Source organism: Serinus canaria, chromosome Z (genome assembly GCF_022539315.1).
Source record: "Serinus canaria isolate serCan28SL12 chromosome Z, serCan2020, whole genome shotgun sequence".
NCBI classification, from domain to species: domain Eukaryota; kingdom Metazoa; phylum Chordata; class Aves; order Passeriformes; family Fringillidae; genus Serinus; species Serinus canaria.
Window position 1 is genome coordinate 3706793 of NC_066343.1, and position 23963 is coordinate 3730755.

The 23963-nt window shown below is 37.0% G+C and overlaps 1 protein-coding gene across 2 annotated transcripts in view; it reads right to left on the reverse strand.

The window, feature by feature from the left end:
* Positions 1 to 23963, reverse strand: part of PCSK5 (proprotein convertase subtilisin/kexin type 5) — a 224567-nt gene that overhangs the window by 192053 nt on the left and 8551 nt on the right. For both annotated transcript variants that reach the window (XM_030237104.2, XM_030237103.2), the window contains exon 2: positions 7887 to 7991. In XM_030237104.2, coding sequence (XP_030092964.2) covers positions 7887 to 7991 — 105 coding nt within the window. The remainder of the gene's footprint in view (positions 1 to 7886; positions 7992 to 23963) is intronic.

The window sequence follows — 23963 nt, forward strand, 5'->3', positions numbered from 1 at the left end:
GGGATTAGCACTGCAGCTTCAGCAGTCTGCACAAGCAAATTGTAACTATTATCACCTATGAACCCAAAGATTTAGTTCCTAAGGTACATAAGTATGTTTTGTTGAGGTTCCTTTAGTGACAGTGAAGGGAAACATAGTGACAATGAAGGGAAAAGTACAAGACTTTTTTCCCCACTTTGTCCCCAAACCCCAGAAATTCAAGAGATATGTTACATTTAGAATCTTTATCTTACTATGTGAACATAGTAAGATAAAGTTGGCATAACACGAACTTTCAGAAATATTTGTTCCCTACACAGGAAAAGCATCCCCTGAAGGGAGTTTTCCCCCCAGATATTCCTAAAGAATATTTGTATATATTTTTAAGATTCCTAAACAAGTTTCTGTAACAAGATCTAGGCCACAGTTGGAAATACTGTCACTGATCCTAACCTCTGCTCAACATGTTTGTTGGAAATAATTTTAAAAGCAGAACACACTTTACAAAACAAAAGCCAAGGAGCCCTATTGCCACAAGCCCCAAATTCACCAAGTGCAGAGAGGTCAAAGAACATGATTTCTCAAATGAAAAATCCCCCATTATTTGAACAATTCTAAGCTAAAGTTCAGCTACAATTCAGCCAATGTTTTTAAATCTTTGAGACTGACCATGCTCAAGACATATGTTGTCTGCAAAATTCAGAATAGACTATTAATATATTTATATCTTCTCTTAATAGCATGGGTCCCTTGCAAAGGCCAAGGTCATTGCATATATGTGGGGACTTTTGCTTTTGCCTCTCTAAAACCAGAAGGCTCCAAATACATCAAAGTCAGACAAATGAAATCTGCATCATTTCTACTCTTCCTGGTCCAGAAAGTTTTAGCTACTTCTGTGAGATTGCTGATTCCTTGCCTGCCACTTTAGAGTCAGCCAACATCTTCCTCATTGACCATGAAGGCTATAGACCTTAATAGCAGCTCTACCCCAATCCCTAAAGACTGCTGAGCAGTGGAGTGGGATTTCTGACAGCTGGTCCAACACTTCTTTAGGAAGAAGAGCAACCTAAAACTTGGTATTCATTTTCTACATAGGGAACAGTGTTCTGTCTGTGGAGGATACAAAACCAGGGTAAAGATGAACCTTGGGTGACGGTAATTTAAAAATCAAAAGCCCATATCACAATATATATGCCTTCCCTTTTTACTCTACTGGCCAAATCCACTGCTTCTTCTGTAAGAGTAAGTATCTGTTCTTCAGTCAACAAATTTTGTCACATAATGGTAATTTCTCTTTATTTACAATAGGTGGAAACATTTAACAGGTTTATTTCTGAAGAACAAAAGCTTTATTAATGTCTAATTAATAGATGATTTGCTGTTTGTACTTAAAGAAACAAAAATAGTCACTGAAGCTTCCTAGTGGAATTACCTTTCGATGTTTTCTACTAGAAGGACCAAAATGGCCAGTAGGAATTCAGTGTAATAGTTTTAGAAAAGGAAAATATTCACTGTTGGGGAACATGGAAGTTTTTATTGAAATACTTTATTGTATTCAGTTACCTTCACTTAGATTTCCCTTTCATAGTGATTTCACATGATTTCATTGTGATTTCATCAGTTGTTGGCATCTGCCTCAAAGGAGCTTTGTCCCCTCAATATAACGAATTTCAAGTACATTTAAAAATGTATTAGATTAGATTCCATTTTTTCACTTGCCAAGTCATTTTACAGAAGTCCTTGGCAATGACAATCTCATTGTTAATTTCTGGAAAAGAATTGCAGATTAGCTGAGGGGTTTTAACTGGCCTATTTCCTAATTAATGCAGCAAATGAGGAATTAAATCCTCTTCTCCCACCCACCGGAAAAAGCAAAAACATTATTTTGCAGGATTATATTCCTTAACTATTTTCATATCATTATTTTCTTAAGATGGTAAAGAGATGAGGAAGGAACCTGATAAACCTCAGGATGGCAAGGAAAAGGGTCAGGATTTTTACCAGGGTTCTTTTTGAGAGAGAAACAACACTCTAGTTCAACACTGGGTTTCTGTGATGTTGCAAAAACTTGATAAAGGATGGGTTACTGAACATATTGGGTTGCTGCAGAACCCACCTGGAATGCTGCATTCAGAACTAGGGTCCTCAGTACAGGAAGACTTGCTGGGAGTGAGTCCAGAGAAGGGTCGTAAAATGGTTCATGAGCTGAGGTACCTCTTTCATTTGGAAATGCTCAGAGAGGTGAGGTTGTTTATCCTCAGGAAAAGGCTCCAGGGGCTTATTGAGGCTTTTCAGTATGAGTAGGGTACAAATAAGATGGGGACAAACTTTTTAGGAGGTCTTGCTACAGGACAAGAAAAAATGGTTTCAAACAGAAAGAGGGTTGATTCAGATTGGATATAAGGAAGAAATTGTTTACAATGAGAGTGGTGAAACCTGGGACCAAGTTGTCCAGAGAGGATAGGTAGATGCCCCATCCCTTGAAACATTCAAGGTCAGGACAAACAGAGCTCTGAGCAGCATGATCTAGTCGAAGATGCCCCTGCTCGTTGCAGGCAGGATGATTAGATAACTTCCAAAAAGTTTCTTCCAACTCTAACCATTTTAGAATTCTGTGATAAGGGAAAAACCTGCTACCAAATGCAGCTACTTTACTGCTATACTCACCAGGTTTTATCTCCATCTTTATTCTAGGTCTAGGTGTATTCTGAACTGCTGAACAGTCATTTCTGAGTGATGAATGAAAGTAAGTGCGATGCAGCCTCATCACACAAAACATATTCCTGATTCCTGCTGAAGCAATACCTATTTCCCAGGGATTTTTGCTGCTGATGAATATAGTTTAAACCAAAACTAACATGACATTCACCCCTATAAGTACAGGTTTCAATTACCATGAAGAAAACAGACAACCAACAAACTCATACAAAATTTACAGCACAATGAACAGTTAGAATAACTAGCAGGATCTACTAGAATTATTATCATGAACAGCAACTTCATATTTCAAAAATCCCTGAAAAATAAAAAAACAAGTCATAGGACTATTTGCTCATGTTCACGTGAAACTAATTAATACTTCAGAAGCAGGTGACATAGAGAGATATTTGCTATTCCCTCTCATTCACTGTGATTCAGTTCATGCTTTAACTCACCCAGTAATAGGCTCCTTGAAAATAGCAAAACCTATTCTTGATTTTTACTAAGTTAGAGATGTAAGAACTGCTCATGTAAAAGCTTGTTCAGGTAATTAATTGCAGGGACCACAGTGGTAAATATTGGATTATTTAAGAATAACTTCAACTTCCAGTCAAACTCTGAACATGAAGAGACCATGACAGCTCCTATTATTTTGCAGCCAAGTAGCATCTTACTGATTCTTGGTTCCTGTATATGTTTGTACATTTTATGGCTAACCATGCAAACAGTGGGACCATGCATACCTGGTCCCACTGTTTAACTGTTTTGTTATCCTTTATGTCTAACAAAATCTTTTTGCTCACAAAAGTTTAACAGCTAAATACCACCTTACCCATAATAACACTCTCATCTAACTTCTCTAAGCTTCAAGATGGCTTTAAAAGCCCCAGGCTACTCACAGCTACTACAGTTCTGCTCCCCTTTGTGCCCTCATGACCACAAATGTTCTACCAGTAATAAGGACAGGCTTCTGGCATTACTTTCCTATCCCCTGAAAACAGCCCATATCATTTGTTGTCATCAAAGAAATGCTTACCAGCATTTTACATGCTGATATGAGTTTTGTTTATCTTGATACGGCAAAGATAAGACTTTCTCCTCCGTCATACTGCTACACTCCGTGTGTGGTTAGATCAGGCTGAGTAAAATATAAGTGTCTGGGAGTAATGTTTTCCCAGGTATTCTGATCCTGGAGTAGAGTTGAGAAAAGCATGACACTACTGCAAAATTGTGCTCAAGCAGAGTATCTTCCTTAAAGTAAAGGTAGCCTTAATTCTTATTTCAGTAAGACTGTAAATCTTTCTGTTTCTATCTTATGTAGTCTTTATGTTTTTATGACCCATCAAACAGGATTCAAACCCCAAATAAACCTACCCAAAATTCATTAAAATTAAAAAAATATGAGATGCCATCTTAGTAGAGATTGATAAAGATCCACTATGCTCCAAAGTTGGCTGATGTCACACTTTACAGGAATACAAATTATTAAGTCCATGGTTTTTAGCATCACTGTGGGCCAGGTGTCTTTTTCAGATCTCTGTTGTGATGGGAGACTCTGGGGACTTCATGAGAAAAACAGAACAAACTTTAGTACATCTATTCGAGTATATTATCAATCTTTTATCTGCCCTCTATTAGCTTAAGAACAGTTATCTTCTAGGATTATCTGTGCTACCTATTCTGTGGGATATTTTTTACCATATGAATCACAAATTTGATTATCACAGCTCTTGACTAAAAACTCTTCATTTTAAGTAACAGTTCAGAATAAAAAGATAAATAAAATAAAAATTCCAGCTGTGCTGTCCATTTAATTTGCATGTACTATTGTCATGCATAGCCACTTCAACTCTCACATTTCATTGGAATTGCAATCTCTTTACTAATAGAAAAGCTTCACCTGGTTTTCCTTATCATTTTTATTGATGAAAAGTCTGGCCTTCAGACTGCAGTTTCAATCTTTGCTTGCAATGTTTCCCACTTTGTGACTCTTATTTTCACTACTACAGCAAACCCAGAGGCATACCTCAGCTCTTTCTCCTCAGCACTGGAAATGCTGTAATACTCTGGTTTCAGCAGATTGTCTACCATCAATACACTCAACTATTTAATAGATTATTTAGAGCTTCATGACACCTTTCAACTATGGACTCATTCAGTATATCTTCCCACTTATTTTTTGCTCCTACTCCCACTGTTTCATGCATTGTGGTATCACCAAAATAACTTTGCAGAGCAAACTCTGAAGCTAAAAAAAGCTCTTGATTCGTGGTGTGGTGCTCCCACTGACCCCTGCCAAAGGCCAACCACAAACAGCACATCAGCTGGGAAGACCAGAAACCTCTGTTAATATATTTCATTCAGTTGGCTTTGATCTCTCCTTTAAATCCACAGACTTCTTCCACTTCTGTGTTTTCCCATTAGGACAGGCAAAACACCATATAACTATTCACTGGCTGAGAAAGATGATGCAAATAAAGCTATGTTTCAAATTTTCTCCATTACAATCTGTGTTAAGGAAATTACAGCCTTTCTCATGCATCTTTTCCTGAAACTGTTTAATCTTTTTTGTCGCTAAATGACAGCAAGTAGCATTGCTAGGTAAGGATGTGGATGACAATTGACAAAACTGCGTTATACTGCATATCCTTTTCCTTTTCATCTAAATACTGATGATATGTGGTTAATACAGGCTAACGCTGGGGAAAGTGTCAAAATGTGCAATGCACATGTCTTCAGTTTATCACAGAATCACAAAAGGCTGACAAACACCTCAAAGATCATAAAGTCCAACCTTTGATCAACCCTCATCTTGTCAACCAGGCCACAGCACTAAGCACCACACCCAGTCATTATGTTCCCTGTTGCATCTATTCATATTGTTTATAACAGTGTCAAGAGGCTTTTCCAGAAAAAGAAAATCAAACAAAAGATTTTCAAAACAATTCATTAATTTAAATCCACAATAACAAGATTTTCTATTAGTTCTGCATCTTTCATTATGCACTCACACAATGAAATCAAACACTATCCATGAAAACAATTTTGAAATACCAAATTTCATCATTTCTTCCATTATATACAGGCTATTTACATAACAAATTGCCACTCAATCTGAATTCCATCCTTAAAAATTTTGTAAAGGAGCAAATTAGTGATCCATGTTTGAAGCAACACAGAACAGGCTAATTCCATATACATGTAACAAGGAGAGCTTTTTCAGCATTAAGTGACTTACCATTAAATTATTTGGAAAGTAAACAAACCTCAGTGTTTCTTTGTTCCCAAATACCCGTGCTGACTAATCTGCAGCAAATATTGGCATTAGATACCATTCCATTCACAAATACAGTAGTGTGCAGTACTTTCAAATTTTCACATATTATATAAGGCAATGTGCCTTATATAATATTAAGCCTTTTGTTTTAAAAGAACTAGCTTACACAGAATAATTAAATCACCAGTCTGCTTTAATAATCAGTAAATGTTATACACACTGAGGACAAAGTTGTATTTATGCTACAAATACATGTCCTATTGACATGTCTGCAGCCACATAAGAACTCCCAAACCCAGTTTCAGTGAAGCAGTCACAATGTGAATCATACAAACACTTCTTGCCAGATCTAGGTATTAGAACAGCAGCTTCTCTTTGGGTAGAGAATCATAAACAGGGTTGGGTACCTTGTACAACCCTCACTAGAACGTCTCAATATTGAAGTGATATGTAACGGTTCCGAAATTTACAAAGTCTGTATCAAAAGCAGCACAGACTGGAGACAAGACCTAAATGGCATAATAAATAAATGATAATTTTAATTTTCTGCTGTGTTCTGCCTTAGAGACTCTCACTATTCTAGCCAAAGAAATCTGGACTGCCTGCCAGAGGTGCAGATGGGGTATCTGGAAGCTGGGTGTAACACCACAGTTTACAGTGGTAGCTGCACAAAAACTACGGCATTGGTGTGTTAATTGCTCTGTGCATATGGAAAGAGCATGGACTGATGCAGATGTGAACACTTACCCTTCCTTTTGCATTTTCACCTGTTCTACATGCTTGCTGTTTGAGTGGTGGGTCTCAGTACTCATGGGAACAGAGATTTGGGTCCTGATCACTTTTATACTAACCCCCATTATACACTGCTCAGCAGAGCTGCTGGTGGTCTCAAAGGGTTAAGCAGTTCAGGCTTATCAACAAAGGATTGAGCACAGGTTTTTGCGTACATTCCTAGTCTTGTCCCATCCTCAAGAGGAACTTCAGACCAAAACACAGTTTTCCAGATGGCAGAAGTATTCCTATTTGACGCTCATTTTGTACAGTGTTCTAATTCTTTCACCAGTAAGTTTTACTTCTCCTAAATGATTTGTTAAGTAAAACCTGACAAACCCTTCACAGAGAACATTCATCATCCAATAATTTTAAAAAGCTTGACTGTTATTACCACACCAGGGGCCTGGGGGTTTGTTGGCAAGACTTCATTGCATGAACAGCATAAAAAAGCTAATGGGATCCTCACCAAACTTTTTTTCTAAAAGAAAACCAGAGGCAATCCAATTCTGCAGTCAGTGAATAAGCTACTAATCACTGAAATTAAAGTATTCAAACAAAAGTGTGTTGTGGGTAGGATACATGAAGATATTATATTTAACTATAAACCACTAATTAAATTGTGTTGACAGGTACCTATTATAGTGTATGCTACAAAAAAAATGGCACCATTTTTCATGCAGATCTTAAAATTATGATCACTTACACTACTAAAAGGACCACAGAAAAGAGTACTCTTTTTAATCCCTTGTAGATCAAGTCCAGAAGAAGACAAGGAAAAAAAAAAGAGAAACTTTCCTCTGAACAGTGTATCATCCCACATTGCCCACTTTTATTTTTAAAGCTGGTTGCTTCACAGAAGGAATCTGCAGACATAAATCTTACATGTGTGGTTTTGCAGAGAAGCACAGTAATTAGTGCATTTTCAAAATTCAAGCACTCATCTAGGAATAATCGTGCACCTTATATTCCAAGAATAGCATATACTCAATAGCATGGTATCTTTTTCACTTTGTTTTAATGAGAAGTAGAACCTTAGAAAACAGATAGGGTAATTCTTGTAACGCTATATGCCATTCAGGTGAATGTCCTCTGGTATAGTATTTCATATAAAAAATGCAAAGGTTTTGTCCTCAGACACATGCATGGATTTTCTTACCTTTGGTTCCATTGAAATGAAGCTGTGGGTACCTCTACTTGAGAGAACTGACCTTTTAATTGTTTTACTATGGTAGAAGTGGTAGTAGTCCTTCAATGTTCCAATCTGTAAGAGCAGAAAACAAAAAAAAAGGAGTGGAAGACTTAATTTCATGAAACTGGTTTCCTGTTTTTCATTTTGGAAAGTCTATAAATTATGCAATTTCCTCTGTGCTGAAATGTTACTTGAATCCACTGATCATCTTTCAAAAGAAGGACATATGATATGAAGTAGATGAAGTATCCTTGAGGCAGTAACTGCATAACCAAAGATTATAACTGAGCTGCTTAGTCTGGCTTCATCTACTTTTTTAATGTTTAATTTATATGCAGTACTTCAAGTAATTCTATATCAATCTATATCCAAACTTGTCCTCAAACAGCAAGTATAAAATCATTAAATGGCATTCCATTTAGTTTGCTTAAGGAAATGTACTGTAAAACAAACGAGACTTGGTTACTTATATAATCAAATTCGAAAAAGAACATTCACAGCACTGGACTATACAACAGGAATAGTTTTCCTGTTCTGTCAAATGAGAGCAAAAAGTATAAGAAAGAAAGATGAAAATGGTAACTTCATAGGATAGTTTGCAAATTTCATATATTAATAATGCAAATTTCACATGCAATAAAAATACTTCTTACTCATCCCTTCAGTACACAATAGAAATATAAATATCAAAGTGACATGGCCTTCACAATCTGAAAAATAAATCTTCCTTTCCAGAGTCATCCATATGCTTTCATTTTTAATTTTTAACTTGAAACTTCAGTTTCACTCACCTACAAACTAACATTCAGTCTCCTTGTCTTTGGGAGAATGCCCCTTCAGCTCATTTGGAATTTTACCTGCTAGTGACTGCAAATCTTGTAACATACTTCATAATTTAGTTTCAAGTTCCTCAATGATGAGCAAAAAGGGACAACTGAGATAATTTCAAGTTAAAACTCAAAGTGACCTCATGAAACAGGCTTGGCTTTCCAAATAGAGCTAAATGATATCACCAAAGAGGATGGAGCAACACTTGAAAACTTTCACCTTAAAAAAACCTTCAGATTTTTTAATTTGCATCTATAAGAATACACATGCAGGAAACTTGAGAGCTCAGCAGTAAAGACTTGAAGAGAACCGGAAGTAAGTCACTCACAAATTCCAAGAATATTTAGAATATTAGAAAACAAAAATCTTGAGAAAATTTGAAAGTAGACTACAAAGAAAAGACTGATATTGATAGAAAACAGCAACAATTTAAATTAATTCACCTAACAGGAAAACTGGATCTAGGATATTAACACCAGTCAGTGTAGGTGGTCCATCAGTATCTTTATTTTGGGAAGAGTAACTTATGTCTAGTGTAACAAAAATACCAAAACATTCAGTTAAATCAATTTGATTTATCATAAATAAAGTAGGAATTGGTTTGTCTAAGACATTTAATGAGTATATCAGTAGAAATTTTCATGCTGCTTTCTGTCTGAAAGGCAATTCCAGCTGAAGTGGCACACCTCCACAGCACAGGTGAGCTCAGCTGTAGTGAACTGGGTTACATCTCGCTGGTGGCCAGTCAACAGTCCTGCTCCTCTGGGCTCAGTCGTAGGACCAGCTCTGTTCAATACATTTAACAACAATTTAGGTATAGGATTTAAATGCTCCATTAGCACGTTTGCTGATGATACCAAACTAGGAGCTGTTGATCCTCTTGAGAGACCAAAGGCCTGGCAAATGCATCTGGATAGATCAGAACTATGATTAAAGGGATGAAATTTAAAGTTGAAATGCTGGATTCTGCACTGGGGATTAAGTAACACCAGGCATAAGAGTAAAATGGGAATGAAGTGGCTGGAGCATAGCCCTGCAGACAGCAACCTGTGTGTGCTGGTTGACACTAAGCTAAGTGTGAGTCAGCCATGTATCTGGGCAACCATGAGGCCAAACTGCATCCTGGAGTACCTCAAATATCTCACCATACTCACCTTTGGTAAGTCTCATTTAGAGTACTCTCTGCAGCTCTGGGCCCCACAATTTAAGAAGGATGTAAAGGTCCTTGAATGCATCCAGAGGAGGCCAACAAAGCTTGGGGATAGCCTGGAAGGCATGGCTTGTGAAGTGGGGCTGAGCACTTTGGCTTGGAGAATAGTAGGCTGAGGTGTAACTTCATTGCTCTCTACAGCTTCCTGAGGAGGGGACAAGGAGATGAAGGTGCTGATCTCTTCCCACTAGGATTCAGGGATGTGTCAGAAGGGTTCAGAATGGCATCAAAGGAGGTTCACACTGAACTTTCTTTACCAAGAGGATAGTCAAACAGGCATTCTGGGGAGGCTATGAATGTCCCAAGCCTCTCAGTATTTATGAGGCATTTGGACAATGCCCTTAATAATGTGCTGGAACTGTTGGTCAGCCCTGAATTTTTCAACTAGATGACCACTGCGAATCCCTTCCAATTCTATTCTGTTCTCTTCTACTCTGTTCTACTCCATTACTTTTGACTACAGCAACTAAAGTTTATTCTGATTTTAAGAGCCTGTAGCACAGTCCAGTATCATCATGTACTGCTGCACTCTTTCGACATTACTATTATTTATAACAAGCACTGAAATTTGGTGCCAAGCTTAGTGCAAGTGCAAGTGATGGCATGCTTCCCTGAGACAAAGGGATGTAATCAGTTACTTTCTGGATGTTTCTGTGTCTTACAATCAGTCTCAAATAAGATTGAAGTGCTAGTGCTAGCTAAAACTGAAGTGATGTTAGTCTTGCTTCGTAAGTCTTCAGAGACCCATAAAGTGCACACTCACCCCACCAGTAACCTATAAATGTAACTGAACTTTTATAGACCTTGTTGCCTTCAGAGTGCTTTAGAAACCCCTACTTTGTCTGTGCGTCTGCAAGGTCCACACGTTACTGAAAAGACTCAGCTCCAACAGACAACTGGATTTTACAACTTCACAAAACTGTTTAAATAGAAAGGCCATATTACAACAAAAATAAGCATCCATCCTGTTTTGTGCTATAAAGGTCTCAATATCACCCAGTCCTCAGTGTTTTGTCTTGCACTAATTTAAGGTCTTTGTTTATTTAGTTATTTACTAAAGATTAACTCTAGCTGACCACTCTGAGGGCATCCAAACCAGCAAATTTAGGCGATTACCTAGCTGCAGTCCTGGAGGTTCTACAGTTTAGCAGAACTAGCCATCCAGGGAACATACTGGAGGCATCTGCATGCTTCCATCCCTAGGGGGACAGCATGAGGCTTTGTAATCCTTGTTCAGATCTACTCCCTCTGAGAACCTGGGCTGAGGAGACAGAATTAAGCCATTGGAATTATGTATGGTAACTGCAATGCAATGTCTTCCAAACACCATTAGCTTTCTGACAATAATAGTGACCATTTAGAATTGTGAGATCTACAGCTTTAGATGATAATTGACAAGGAAGTAAAACAAACCCAAATCTTTCAAGTGTAATTAAATTCATATTCACTAAATGCCAGTGCCTTTCACAGCAAAGTAACACCAGAATTACTAAAAGCTTTTTTGCCTTCTCTTATCTTAAAGGGAATTTACTTAGACCTTCCAATACCTTGGACCACTAGGAAGAAGAATTAAACTACGTAACTGTAGCACAATAAAACTTCTCATTGTGCATGTTCTTGTTAAATTGTTTTTAATACTTCTAACTCCCAGGTCTTAGAGGCAGTCTCAGAGAAAAGCAATATGAAGGCAGAAACACCAGAGCTAACTACTACTGCTACAGACTGCTGGCAGTTTCACTCATATATCCTTGAGAAATCCTTTAATCTCCTTTTTTTTTTTTTTTTTACACAGAGGGCATGATTTCTTTAAAAAAGAAATAGGGAAATATTGCCTAACCAAAGGAAAAAGAATGGACAGTGTGTGTAGAAGTCCTAAACTCTTTAAAAGTAATATTTGTAGATAAACATTTTCAACAGATCTATACATACATTTTATTGTACTGTACTATGTTTATTCAAGGACGAAATAATTCACAGGAATTATTTCAGTTTCCAGGAACTAACAATCCTAAACATGTCACTATGATATTTATTCCTGAAAACCAAAGCATCCACATATTTACATTAAATTTATATTTATCAGATCTTATTTTCTAATTAAAGTTGAGAAAATGTGTTAATTTTAAAGATAACATGAAACAAGAACCAAACTTTCTAAGCTTGCCCTTGAATAATATTTCTTCCATATGTTGTTTTATAGTCCAGTGCAATAGTAAAATAATTTAGAACATCATTTGCTGAATTAATCTACATGTGCACTGTGTCCCCACGAACTCTGTAAGGAAATACAAATGCCAAAGATGACTGTTAAATATACTTTAAATATATTTATATGGTCACCAAACTGATCTATCTGACTAAGCTCTGAAACTAAACTGACTGAAACTTCTATGTACCTGAACAAGATAGGGAAGTCATTCCAGCTACAGGGCAAAAACCTAAAAGATGCTTCTTAGCTGGTAAACAATTTTTTTTAAAGAGGCAAATCTTCTCAACAACTAGGTGCCAAGTGCTTTTCTCCCAGAGGGCTGAATAGTAAACAATATTTGGTTGAATAGTAAACAGTATTACTGATTTGGTGAATTGGAGGACATATTATAAGATTCCCTCTCTTACATATTGTAAGATTCTCCCGGGCTTTAATGAATTTGCTTCTAAATGGATTTGGAAAGGAAGACAGATCAGGTACAGATATGATTCCGAACTCAGTAAAATACAAAAAGAGCCAAAGAAGCACAGATCAGTTACCCCTGTGCAGAGCTGAAATATAAATCATTATAAATAGGCACAGGATCAAATTTCACATGGAGATGAAGGTAAGACACTTCCCATTTTTTAGAATTGCCAAAAATTTCCAAAGTTTTAAAGTCCTTGGCAGAATAAAATACCAAAAAGAGAGGGATGAAGAAAGTTTTTGAAGTTTACTCATTTTAACAATGTCATTTCAACTTCATTTCAAACTTTTATATTTTTTTTGAAATGAAGCATTTTCATTTGTCTCTGAAATATATTTTCTGGTGTACTCTATAATGTGACAACATTTAAAACATTTTCCTGGAGTCACAGTTAAAGAGAAAAGGGGGTGGAGTTTTTAGCATTGTTTATTTGACACCACCCACATCATGCCTGGGGGGCATAGCTTTGCCAGGAAAAAGCCGAGGCCAGAAACTAGGAATTCACTACTCTTGCCTCGGTCACAAAAGCAGAGTGGACTGTGCCCTTAAACCATGGTGGACTTGGTCTCTTCTGCTGCCCACCTGTTTTCTTCCCTCCTCCCATGTTTCTTCCTCTGCAGCTCTACTATGGGAATTGTGGTGTTGAAGTGGACAGCTCCAGACAGCAGAGAGTTGGAGGTGGCAGGTCAAGCAAGCGCAGAGGACTGAGCTTAGCCAGCAGCTGCACAATTCCTTTTTCCAGATGAACTAGCTTCTAGGTTTTCTTTTGTCCCTGCTTTAAACTCTTTTTGGGCTATGTGAAAGGGTGGGAGAGAACACTATGCTGTGGAAGCTCTCCTCACCGTATTGCCTTTTTTTGGTGACCACACCAGGTGGTACCTTTGAGGTTTTTTTTTTTGTTCCTGGTGGTGAATGTTCTTTTGTGGGTAGCCACCTTCTTTTTGTATACTTTTTACTATTGATACTGCTGTGGTTATTGTGATTTTAGTAAATTGTTATTTTCATGACATAATCTCTCCTTATTGTCCCTCCATTATCAGAAGGGGTGGGTGCAAGTGGCATATTTGGAGTTTAGTTCCCTGTTGGTTGTTAAAACCAGCACACATAGAATAAGAGAATGACAGAATGGCCTGGAAGACACCAAGCTGAGTGGTGCATCTGACAGACCAGACAAATGGGATACAATTAAGAGGGACCAAGACAACTTGAAAAGTGAGCCTGTAGGAATCTTATGAGGTCTAACAAGACCAGGTACAAAATACACTTCAAATGTAAATCTGAAATCTCACAGGGCAAGCTCATAGCCCTTAATTTTGATCCCTGTTGGCTCATCATCATTATCCATAAGTGTAAACAGGTTCAATGATACTGCAAAAAACTGCCACTCCCTTTCCTTCTTGAATCACTCCAGACAAGCAAGTCTTAAGCCTCTTAAAACCAGTGTTCTGGTTCAGCATTTAGTGGCAATAAAGCTCTGCAGAAGCTGTTAGCTGTTCACTGATCCATCCAAATTAAAGCACCCATACCTGGTAAAGTCATGTTCATTCCAGACCTGGAACCTAAACTCAACTTATATTGCAAGAAACTTGAATTGTAGTGGAGTTTTTAGGGGGACTAAGATGGGTTTTTTTCACTTCAACATACTACAGTAGTGACCACGCTTTCTCAGTCTCCAGCTGTTTTCTCCAAAACCCCACTACTGGGTCAGCCCTGACAGATCTCCAGCACACTGAGGCTGGAGGACCAATCACCATAAGGACAGCTGCAGAGCTGCTCAGACATCTGAACTGCAGACTGAGATGAGGGCTCTGTCTCTCCCAAACATAATATGAAATTGAAAGGTCTTTTTATTGGTTAACTAACAGAAATTCGACTGCCCATATAGTGGAGATATCGCTACATGACAGAGGCAGGAAACGATCTCAAGGTTCATATCTGCTTCTCCCATATTACCCTTTCTTCACGTTTGTTTTAAATGAACATGATGTCTGCAAAGTGTTGTTGCTCCTGAATACTGAAACTCTAAACAAGTTTGGCTTAGTCTTACATACACCCCTTCTTCCTGAAGAATTTTTGAGTCTCTTAGATGGAAAAAAGGCTATACTGTAAGCAGGAGTTCTAGCCCAGTTTATTGAATCTTCAGTCTGGAGAACAGGACAGTTCAAATTGAGAAAAATTAAGATTCCCTTCTGAACCACCTGCATATGAAAAATAAAGAAAACTGCATAAGAGTGAAGTTAAAAAAAACCACATGGCTATTACAGCTGAAACATCACAATTCCATAGAAGTAAATCACACTGCATCTCTTCAACATGGTGGGAACACAACACTTTAACATTTAACTACTGGCATTTATTTTAGTTCAGTTTAAATAGAGAGGAAAGCATATCACCTTACTGAATTAAAATACACCATTTTAGTCTTTTGTATTTTTCACCTATGTTTCAGTTATTTGAATGGAGAAATTTAGTCTGGGCACTTGCCTGGAGCAAGTTTGGCTTTTCAAATAGCTAATGCCAAAAATTAGTAACAACCATTAAAATAAAGTAGCTTGTTCTTACATTCTTCAAGACATTGTCACTGCTGTTGCTTATATGCTGCTGTATTTTGTTTTAAGAATAAAGTAGCTCATTAATTCTTTCAGTTGAAAAATAGACTCCAGCCTTTTAATTTTCATATGCCTTTGTTAGTAGGATTAAAACACATCCATATTCTGAGGTCAGTTATAATTTTTGATATCATTCTAATTCAGTATCAAAGTTAAGATTTTTTACAGTTATGTTATTGTATTCCATATCTATATGTCCAAAAATTGTAACTGTAAGACCCCACAGGGCAGGTACAGTGTGTGTGTACATGGAAATGCTGCCATGGGCATTTTTAAAATCTTCTCTCATGGGCAGCTTCTGGTTCTTTGCCACATGATATATGCTTCATGGGCTGTTTGGTTTTTGCTCAGGCAAAGGTTTTGTCTTTCCTTCTTGGATTCTCTTTAAATTTGGGGGGGTTTTTCACATCTCGGAGAGGCTGCATTTGGTGGTTTTGAGATGCCTTTGCTCGAGTTCCACAGGTGCCTGCTGGTCAAGCCAGCTCAAGTCCGTTGGCTTCCCACTCCAGAGGGAAAGGCTCAGCTGTCTAGAGGGTGCCACCTTGGAAGAGAAGGTGTGACATCATCTTCCCTCTTGTCCTCCAGCCATGTGGCCGCCTCCAGCTGGACGCGTCATGTGAAAGGGCATTTCCAGCACTGGAGCCTCTCTTTGTTCCCTTGGGGTTGTGAGATTTAACAGTTTGCTGTCAAAAAAGTTACTTTTTTTTCCCTTGCCTGTTGGCATTCTGTTACTAAACAGGTTTGGCATATTTTTTTCCACTTATATCTACTCATATCTTGTTCCTTACTGAAGGAAAATGATGGGTTGGAATCAAGGGGGATGTTACTCACTTCAGACTGCCCATTGTCTCAAACCAAGACACTTGGTATATTTGATTTGGGATTACCTCTATAAGAGTAGTTTTTCTCATAATTTTACTTTTCCAGGCTTTCTACTGCATTACAGAATATAACCTAAGCACATTTATAGTGTCAATTCTAAAACATAATTTAATTAAAACTAAAAGCTACATTTAAATGTGGAGCTCTAAATTCCTAGTTAGATTTATTCTAAACTATTTTTAAAAATCAAAGTTCTACTTTTCTATAAAGAGAAATGCTGTACTGAAAATATATTATAAAATAGATTTAGCAACATAAACCAAATTATGTTTCCTCTGAGACTCCTAACTGATCCATAACTTTTAAAAGCTGAGGTGAACTGGAAAAAGCTTCCTACATCACACTTTCTGCATAAAGGTTACTTTGTACAGTTGTATTTTAAAACAAATATTGTCAAATGAAACTCTGCTTTTTGAAATTATAGTACTTAAGTGCTCTCTTGGTAACCTTATTTAGCACATGGAATTACTTTGAAAAATAAAGAGAAAAAAGCCTAACAACCAAATAGCAATATAAAGTGTTTTATATCATTAAAAAAACCCAGAAAGTTTCTAACACAAACAAGTTTTAGTACAAATCAGCAGGTAAGATTAATTTAAGTATTAGAAAGAATAAATTCAAACTGTATCATAGCCTTAATTCTAATACATTCTAGATCACACTAAGATTTATTAATTGAATCTACAGTACTATATAGGAGGAACAATCCTTCCAAACAGGACTGTGGCATCTTTTTTAGATTATATGTTTGTGTAAATCCTGTTGTTATTGAGACTATGAACTCTCTGTCTTACTGAGTTCTGAAAAGTGGGAGAGGTAAACTGATTTTTTTTTTTTAATAAAAATATGCTTTGATCACATTTAATTAAAAATGGTGCTACTTCTAAAGGTGCAGGTAAAAAAGCAATACTGAAGCCAAATCATAAAAAGAGAAATCCCAAAGACACCCATCAGGAAAATAAAGCCAAGGAAAAGCTGCCTGAATAAAGACCCTGTGAAAAAGCTGCTTGAGTCCTACGTGGATGAGCAGGAAAACCTTACACGCCGCAGGTAACAGGAGCCCCCAGTAAATACACATTCTTTGCAAAAGTTATGACACAAGTAGAGCTTGAGCTTGACCCCTACCCTTCTCTGTTGCAGGTGCAGCTCTGAGAAGAACATGCCTCAGTCTTTATGGGAGGACAATATCTGAGCTGAGCTGTGTATTAGCACCCTTTGAACGCTTCCCTATAGATGAGGGCATACAAATATGCCCTCAGTGATGTTAAGAATGAATAAAAAGAGAGAAGCTGAAGATATATTGGACACTGTGTTGAGTGTACAAGCATTAAATTGAAAAAAAATGTCACTATGGTACTTGAAAAATTTCTTTGATGGTCAGTAAGGCTTACACCCACCTCTTCTCTAGGACTGATAAACAGGTTGTGACTGTTAGAATGATGTTCAAAAAATAGCTAAAAATTAATGAACACAGGCCCTTAATTATTGGACAGACAGTGGTAGAGGGGGTTTTATGAAGTGTGGACTCCAACAGATATGTCAGCCTAAAACGATTGGGGACAAATAGTGAAGAAAGCCATTTCCACATATGTCATGTGAAATGTTAAAATTCAAGTACAGTAATTACAGGCATTAATAACTGCAAATGTGAGCTTTGCCTTGTGAGCACTGCAGCAACTGGGAAGCTCACATCCCTGTCAAATAAAGTAATGCAATGTTACACAGAAAACTTGTGACCACGGGCTTGCAGTACCAGGCAACATTACATTTTTCATTAAATTGCTCAAAAGGAAATAAATTACTTCCTTCATTCTCATTCACCTATTCTATAATTTCTTTTCAACTCAAAAACCAACATAACATAAACTGGTAGTTTATGCCCCTTTTCATGAACCCCAGTGAGTCACCACCTTGTTTCTGCAAGAAAAAATGAGTGTAACACAGCATATTTTTATTATGCTGAACAAACAGAAGTAAACTCTGCAGTATTTAAAGTGACTTCAATGCAGTCATCATGCATTTGAAAGTTCAAGACATAAAAACCATATTTTTTATCTGCAAAGAAACTGTTAGGCAATATGGTCACGTTTGTTTCAGTGCTACAGTCATAATTTTGATGAAGCCATCAAAAAGGCAACAAATACCTTTAACGTTTAATTCTGAGGAGTCATCTAAACAGCCACTGTTTTCTGAAATCTTTTTTTTCCCTTTCCTAACTCAATAATCTGTAATTTTAAATGTCCCAATAATATACTGCATTAACTGAAGTGAACTTTGCCTCTATTTTATTGACTTCCAATCCTATTTTATATTGCATCACAAAACAAATGTAAAATGAGGATGCATACCATGCAGTGTCATGAATGTTTGTTGAAGTAACAAACAGAACTGCCATATACCATACATTACTAGCTACTCCAGGCTCTAAAGACTATGGTTCCTTTGTAATGTTTCTTCGCCTGCGCTGTCAAACATGTAATTATAATAAAGCATAAGAACGAGGCTTGACAAAGTTCTGACCAGGCTACTTCATTCATGCAAACTGCATAAAGGTTAGTTAACAGGTTTTATTTTTTTAACAAACTACTGCAAGAGAAGTGTCACTACAAACGATGCGCATATTCATTTCCTTTTAAATCTTGAGTCTGAAATATTTCATAGGCATCATCCCTGTCCTGAAACTTGTAAACAACTACCCAGTCCCATGGGATCAAGTACCTTCTCACTTACAAAACTGCAAGTCAGATGTAACTGTTGAAACTAATGAATTTCAGAGATATAAATCAAACAGAGCTGCCTAACCTAATGGGGTTACTTGCATGAGTGAAAGATTTAAGAACCGGGCAGTTCTTCTACAACAGTAGAAATACTGTTATATCTGCATCCAGTTATTTAAACATCAGTATAAAACTCCTAAGCACATTAATAGCAAGGGAATTTATACCGTCCAAAATGACTAATGTGGTGACTTACACTAGTCATACTGTTTACAGCGAACATTTATATTGCCAGCCATAAACCTTTTCATGCTGTACTTTGTCTTACAAATCTGAATTCAGCTCTTACTGGTCATAGGAAGTACAATGTTTTCATTGAACTGACTTTCTCATGAGACTTGATTTAAGCAATTTCCTCTTCTATTACCGATATAATTTACCAAAGAGTTATAAAGAAGTGACTCATGAGAATATCTAGGACTGAGTTAAGTTCACCTATGTGCAGTGTGTAGGCAGTAAATCCAACCCTCTTACACAGTTAACTTAGATCACACTTCCTCAGCCTTGTACTCCAGCAAAATCTTCCACTCAGTACAACATGTTTAAGCAAATACAGAGAAGCATGCAACTGGTCCAGAACCCCAGGTTACTGACATATTCATGTAGTTTACTTGGTTATTTCTAGAGCTGTACAAAAGTTTATACTTTTTTTTGTGTAAAAGTAAGGTTTGTCATTATTTTTATTTATGTCTCCACATGTAAGCCCATTGACTTTGATAAGACAACTGGAGCAACACCTGTTCATGTAACAGGTTTAATAGTAAGAAAACAAAAAATTCTCTTTGACAGCACCTAAAGATACACCAAAACAAAAAGCAAATAAGTGAGTAAAGGAGACCGAAAAAAAATTTGCGTCATGTAGTACCCAAACATAGTAAGAAATTAAACAGCTACATAATCATAAGTAACATTTAGTAAGGATTTGAGAAATATTACAGCATACCAAGGGACCCTATTCTAGCAGAGCATATGTCTAGCAGTCTTGCAATATTCCACGTAAAGTTGCTATTTGTAATCACAACAATACTAAAATAAACAGACAAAAAAAGTGACACAAAAAATTTATATTAATTCATATATACATGTCTCTCCTGCTGTACCATTTTTCAAAATGCTAGAAGATTCAATTAAGCTTTCACTGGATTCGTTGGAATGTTTTATTGTACTTAATGGTAACTACACTTAATACTTTTTTAACCTAGACTCCAGCAAGGCCTATATTTTCAATTAAGAGTAGTTAATCTCCTTAAGCTAAGAACTAACTTAAGCTTCCAAATTACTTCACACTACAGAGACAAGCAAAGAGATCTGATAGTCAATTCATTAGAAAACATCTAAATTTACTAAAACTAATGATAAACAAGTTACAGACCCTATCTATTTCATACATATAAAGAGCATTCCCTGGTGATCTTCTCATTTGGAGAGCTGAATCTTACAACCTCAGGGTTGAGAGAATGCCTGAAAGTATTTTTTCTTGAAGAAAGAATAAAAGTTTCAAGTGTACATTTGTTTAATACATTGATATTGATATCAAAATGCTGAAATAAGGAAAAAGATAGTTAAAATGACAGCACTGCATTGGATAAAACTATGTATTTTTCTTTATAAATGGATTTTCATTTCTATTTTGAAACCTTGTGTCAGAGTCCTACAAGATAACAAACATCAGAATAACTATACAAATTTCAACTACCACTACAACTGCTCACTGTGCAGTTATGTTTGTCAGATTAATATTTCTATTTGCCAGGTAAGAAATGGAAATTGCTCAAATTTCACACAATTGGAATAGCATTTATATACAAGAAAGCTTCCAAAAGAGCAGTCTGTTGCAATGGTAGAACCATTTATTGATGCCAACACAGTCCAGGGCCCTTTTGGGTCACAGAATAGCTAACTCGTATAGAAAACAAAGCTCTGCAACTCTGTTAAGTACAGTTAGCAGTTTTACCAGATGATGATTTTGTGATTTGTCAGTTGGCCACCCTCATCATGCACTGACCTAAAACTGACTGTGGGTAGGGGTGTGCTGTTCACTGACAATGGAAATTTAAACTACTCCAAGGTGAAGCAAACATTCAGCCTGATCAGACAGGCAGAAAGGAGTAACAACAGGATGTGGGGATGGGCACATGTCAGAAGTGCCAAAGCAATTCCAGATATTGTCATACATGTATCCTCAGGGAGTTAACTTTTATTTCAATCAGGTGTTAATAAAATCCTATTAACACTGTGCTTTCAATTCATGGAAAGCAAATTATTTCGTTTACAAAGGAGTGAGGAAGAAAGAAAACTGTACAGAATATCACAATTAATACTGCCACGCTAGCTAGGGCTGGAGCTCATGTTGTGTGGTGGTGACAGGAAGCATCTAGTCTATCAGTCTTACTGATATAACTTGGGTACATGCAGAAACATTTTCAATGTCCTTACTAAGAGACTACTGAGACTTTATTAAACTGCTACTGAATACTTCATGGAGTATAATACTTTAAAAACAAAACATACATCTACTCTGTATGTATCTGCATTAGTTTCACTTTACACCCCATTAGTAAAACTGCCAGTTGTGCAAGATGGGGCTTAGTTACTCATGAGAAAACAGCTTATGCTGCAGCCCAGTCCTGTAGGGAAGGGGTCTACTAATTTCTAAGGGTAGGGACACTCCCCCAGCTTAAAGCTGCTCGTTTATGCTTAGCTCATTGCAGTGCATCATACCCATAAAAGCATCTGATTTTTTTCAAAGTTTAGTGTTTGATTGATTTGTTTGCCTCAGTTCAGCTCAAGATACAATAGTTGACATTCTGCAGTTCACAATGTTGAAGGAATATGGGTGAAATAATCTAATAAAAATACTCAGTAAATTAAAGTAATTGAAAACCTCATTTTAAAAACAGTTTTCATTTTTCAGAACAGCTGCGTAACAAATGTGATGTCAACTTTTAAGAGGAGATGTGAGATGAGGCTACAAGTCACTACTAGAAAAATTAAGAGAAACTAAGAAATAAGATAATTAAGGCACACTTGGGTAGAAAGTCACTGCTTTGGAAATAGTTAAACAGAAGAAAAATCTGCCTTACAAATTTATTGCTGTTCTTAAAAGAGGCCAAGCATATAGAGATGGGTAAATAGATACACTCCAGTTGAACTTCCAAAAGGCTTTTGACAATGTCTTTCACCCACAGGTTTTAAGAATTTAAGCATCCATTGCAAAAGGTCTTAGCAGAAGAAGAAGTAAGCAATCAAAACAAAACAAAAAAAAACCAAAAAAAAAAAAAAAAAAAACCAAACAGAAAGCAAAGCTTAGAAGAAATTAGTCACTTTTTTATTAAATAGCAATTAGCTTCTTGCAATGAGCGGAGGTTCCAGATGGAGTTCTGTTGTGTTCCACTGCAGAATCTCTTCTGGAAGCTACCCTATTTCATTACAAAAAATATGCATGGGAAAAAGAGTGAGCAATGAGGTGTAGAAATCAGCCATGACAGATGTAAAAACCGCAACAGCTGACTGTGCATGAACTGCAGAAGGACCCTGCAAAACTGAGTGAGCAACAATATCAAATTAAATCCAATACAGACAAAAGTCGATTAACTTGTGCACAAACCGAATGTCACACTAAAAAGAACTGTTCAGGGCTGCCCAGTACCACACCATTAAAGAGTGACAATCTCAAGGTTATGGCAGACTAATCCATGGGAACTCAGTTCAACAGAAGTCCTCACAGTAAATCAGATACTAGACATCAGTTATAATATGAAGAATAAAGCAGAGTACCTGGCATTATGAGAATAATGCAAGGTCTTCTCACACTAAATACTGTGTAGCTCTACTTCCGTCTATTCAAAGAGGGAGACCTGAAAAAGTTTCCAAGTAGGAAAAGAAAGGACAAAGATATGGTACAACAGAAGTTGTATGACAAATAGCAAAGTAAACTAAGACCCTTCAGTCTGGATACAATAGGGAATAATTTAGGGGGAAAATATCCAAATCTAAAAATTCAAATATGGTGTAAGAGTGGACAAAATAATCTTTCACCACCTCTTTCAGTAGCCATCTAACAAAGCTAGTAAGTAACAAGCAAGAGAGGTGTGTCTTCACACTGTGTAGTAGCAAACTTTGAAAATCCTTGCCAGAATATTGTGGACGCTAAAAGTCTTGTTTTATTTCAAAGACTGAACAAGAATCTGGACAAAGCAAACATTGCAAATTTCTAAGCATGCAGAAACAATATCCAGTTCAGGCAGACTCCTTAGCCAAAAACAGCTGAAGGGGCTGTTAGGGAGAAGCACTGGACGCTTGTTCTGTTGTTCCTCGCACAGGACAGTAACTTAAAACCACTGCCCGTGCCTATGGTAGTGGCATCTAGACAGATCTTCTATCAGCCTTCCATCCCTTTGGGCCTATTTCAATAAGGGTGCTTACTGAAATAGGCCCAAAGGGCCTATTTATTGGCGAACAAAAATGTTACAGGTACTTCTCTACGCCCCAGATGTCATACTACTGGCTTTAAAGGTGCAATGCAGCATGTATTTTCTTTCCTGTCTGTTTTTAAGACATCAGGTTACTGTGTAAATATGTTCCACAAAGAAAGGCTCCATGAAAGAAAAGGAAATATTCTCTAGGTTTATCCAGAGGGGAAACTACTGACAGACAACACAGAGAATGGAAATTTTCAGCTCCCTTGAAATTGCAAACTATAGCTTAAAGACTAACTAGCAAATTAGATAAAAGAATGTAAAAGCAGGCATACAAGATGCTAAACATAGCTTGAACAAATGGATAAAAAGATAATAAGGAACTTACTAGGTTTTGTGGCAAAGTTACAAGAAACAACTGCACGTGCCCTCAGAGAAGTTCCAGGCAAGGTTTACAATATTGGGGGCACTCAGTGAATGCAAGCACTAGAGACCCCTTTATTTAACACTCGAGGACCTTCAAACGACTTCTAGTAAGGACTGGAGGCCTGTAAATTGGTTCTAGGAGAAGTGAAGCGTATGTATTAGCTAGGAAGTACATTCTAATGAATATGTATGATCATGATGGAATAAAGACCTTGTTGT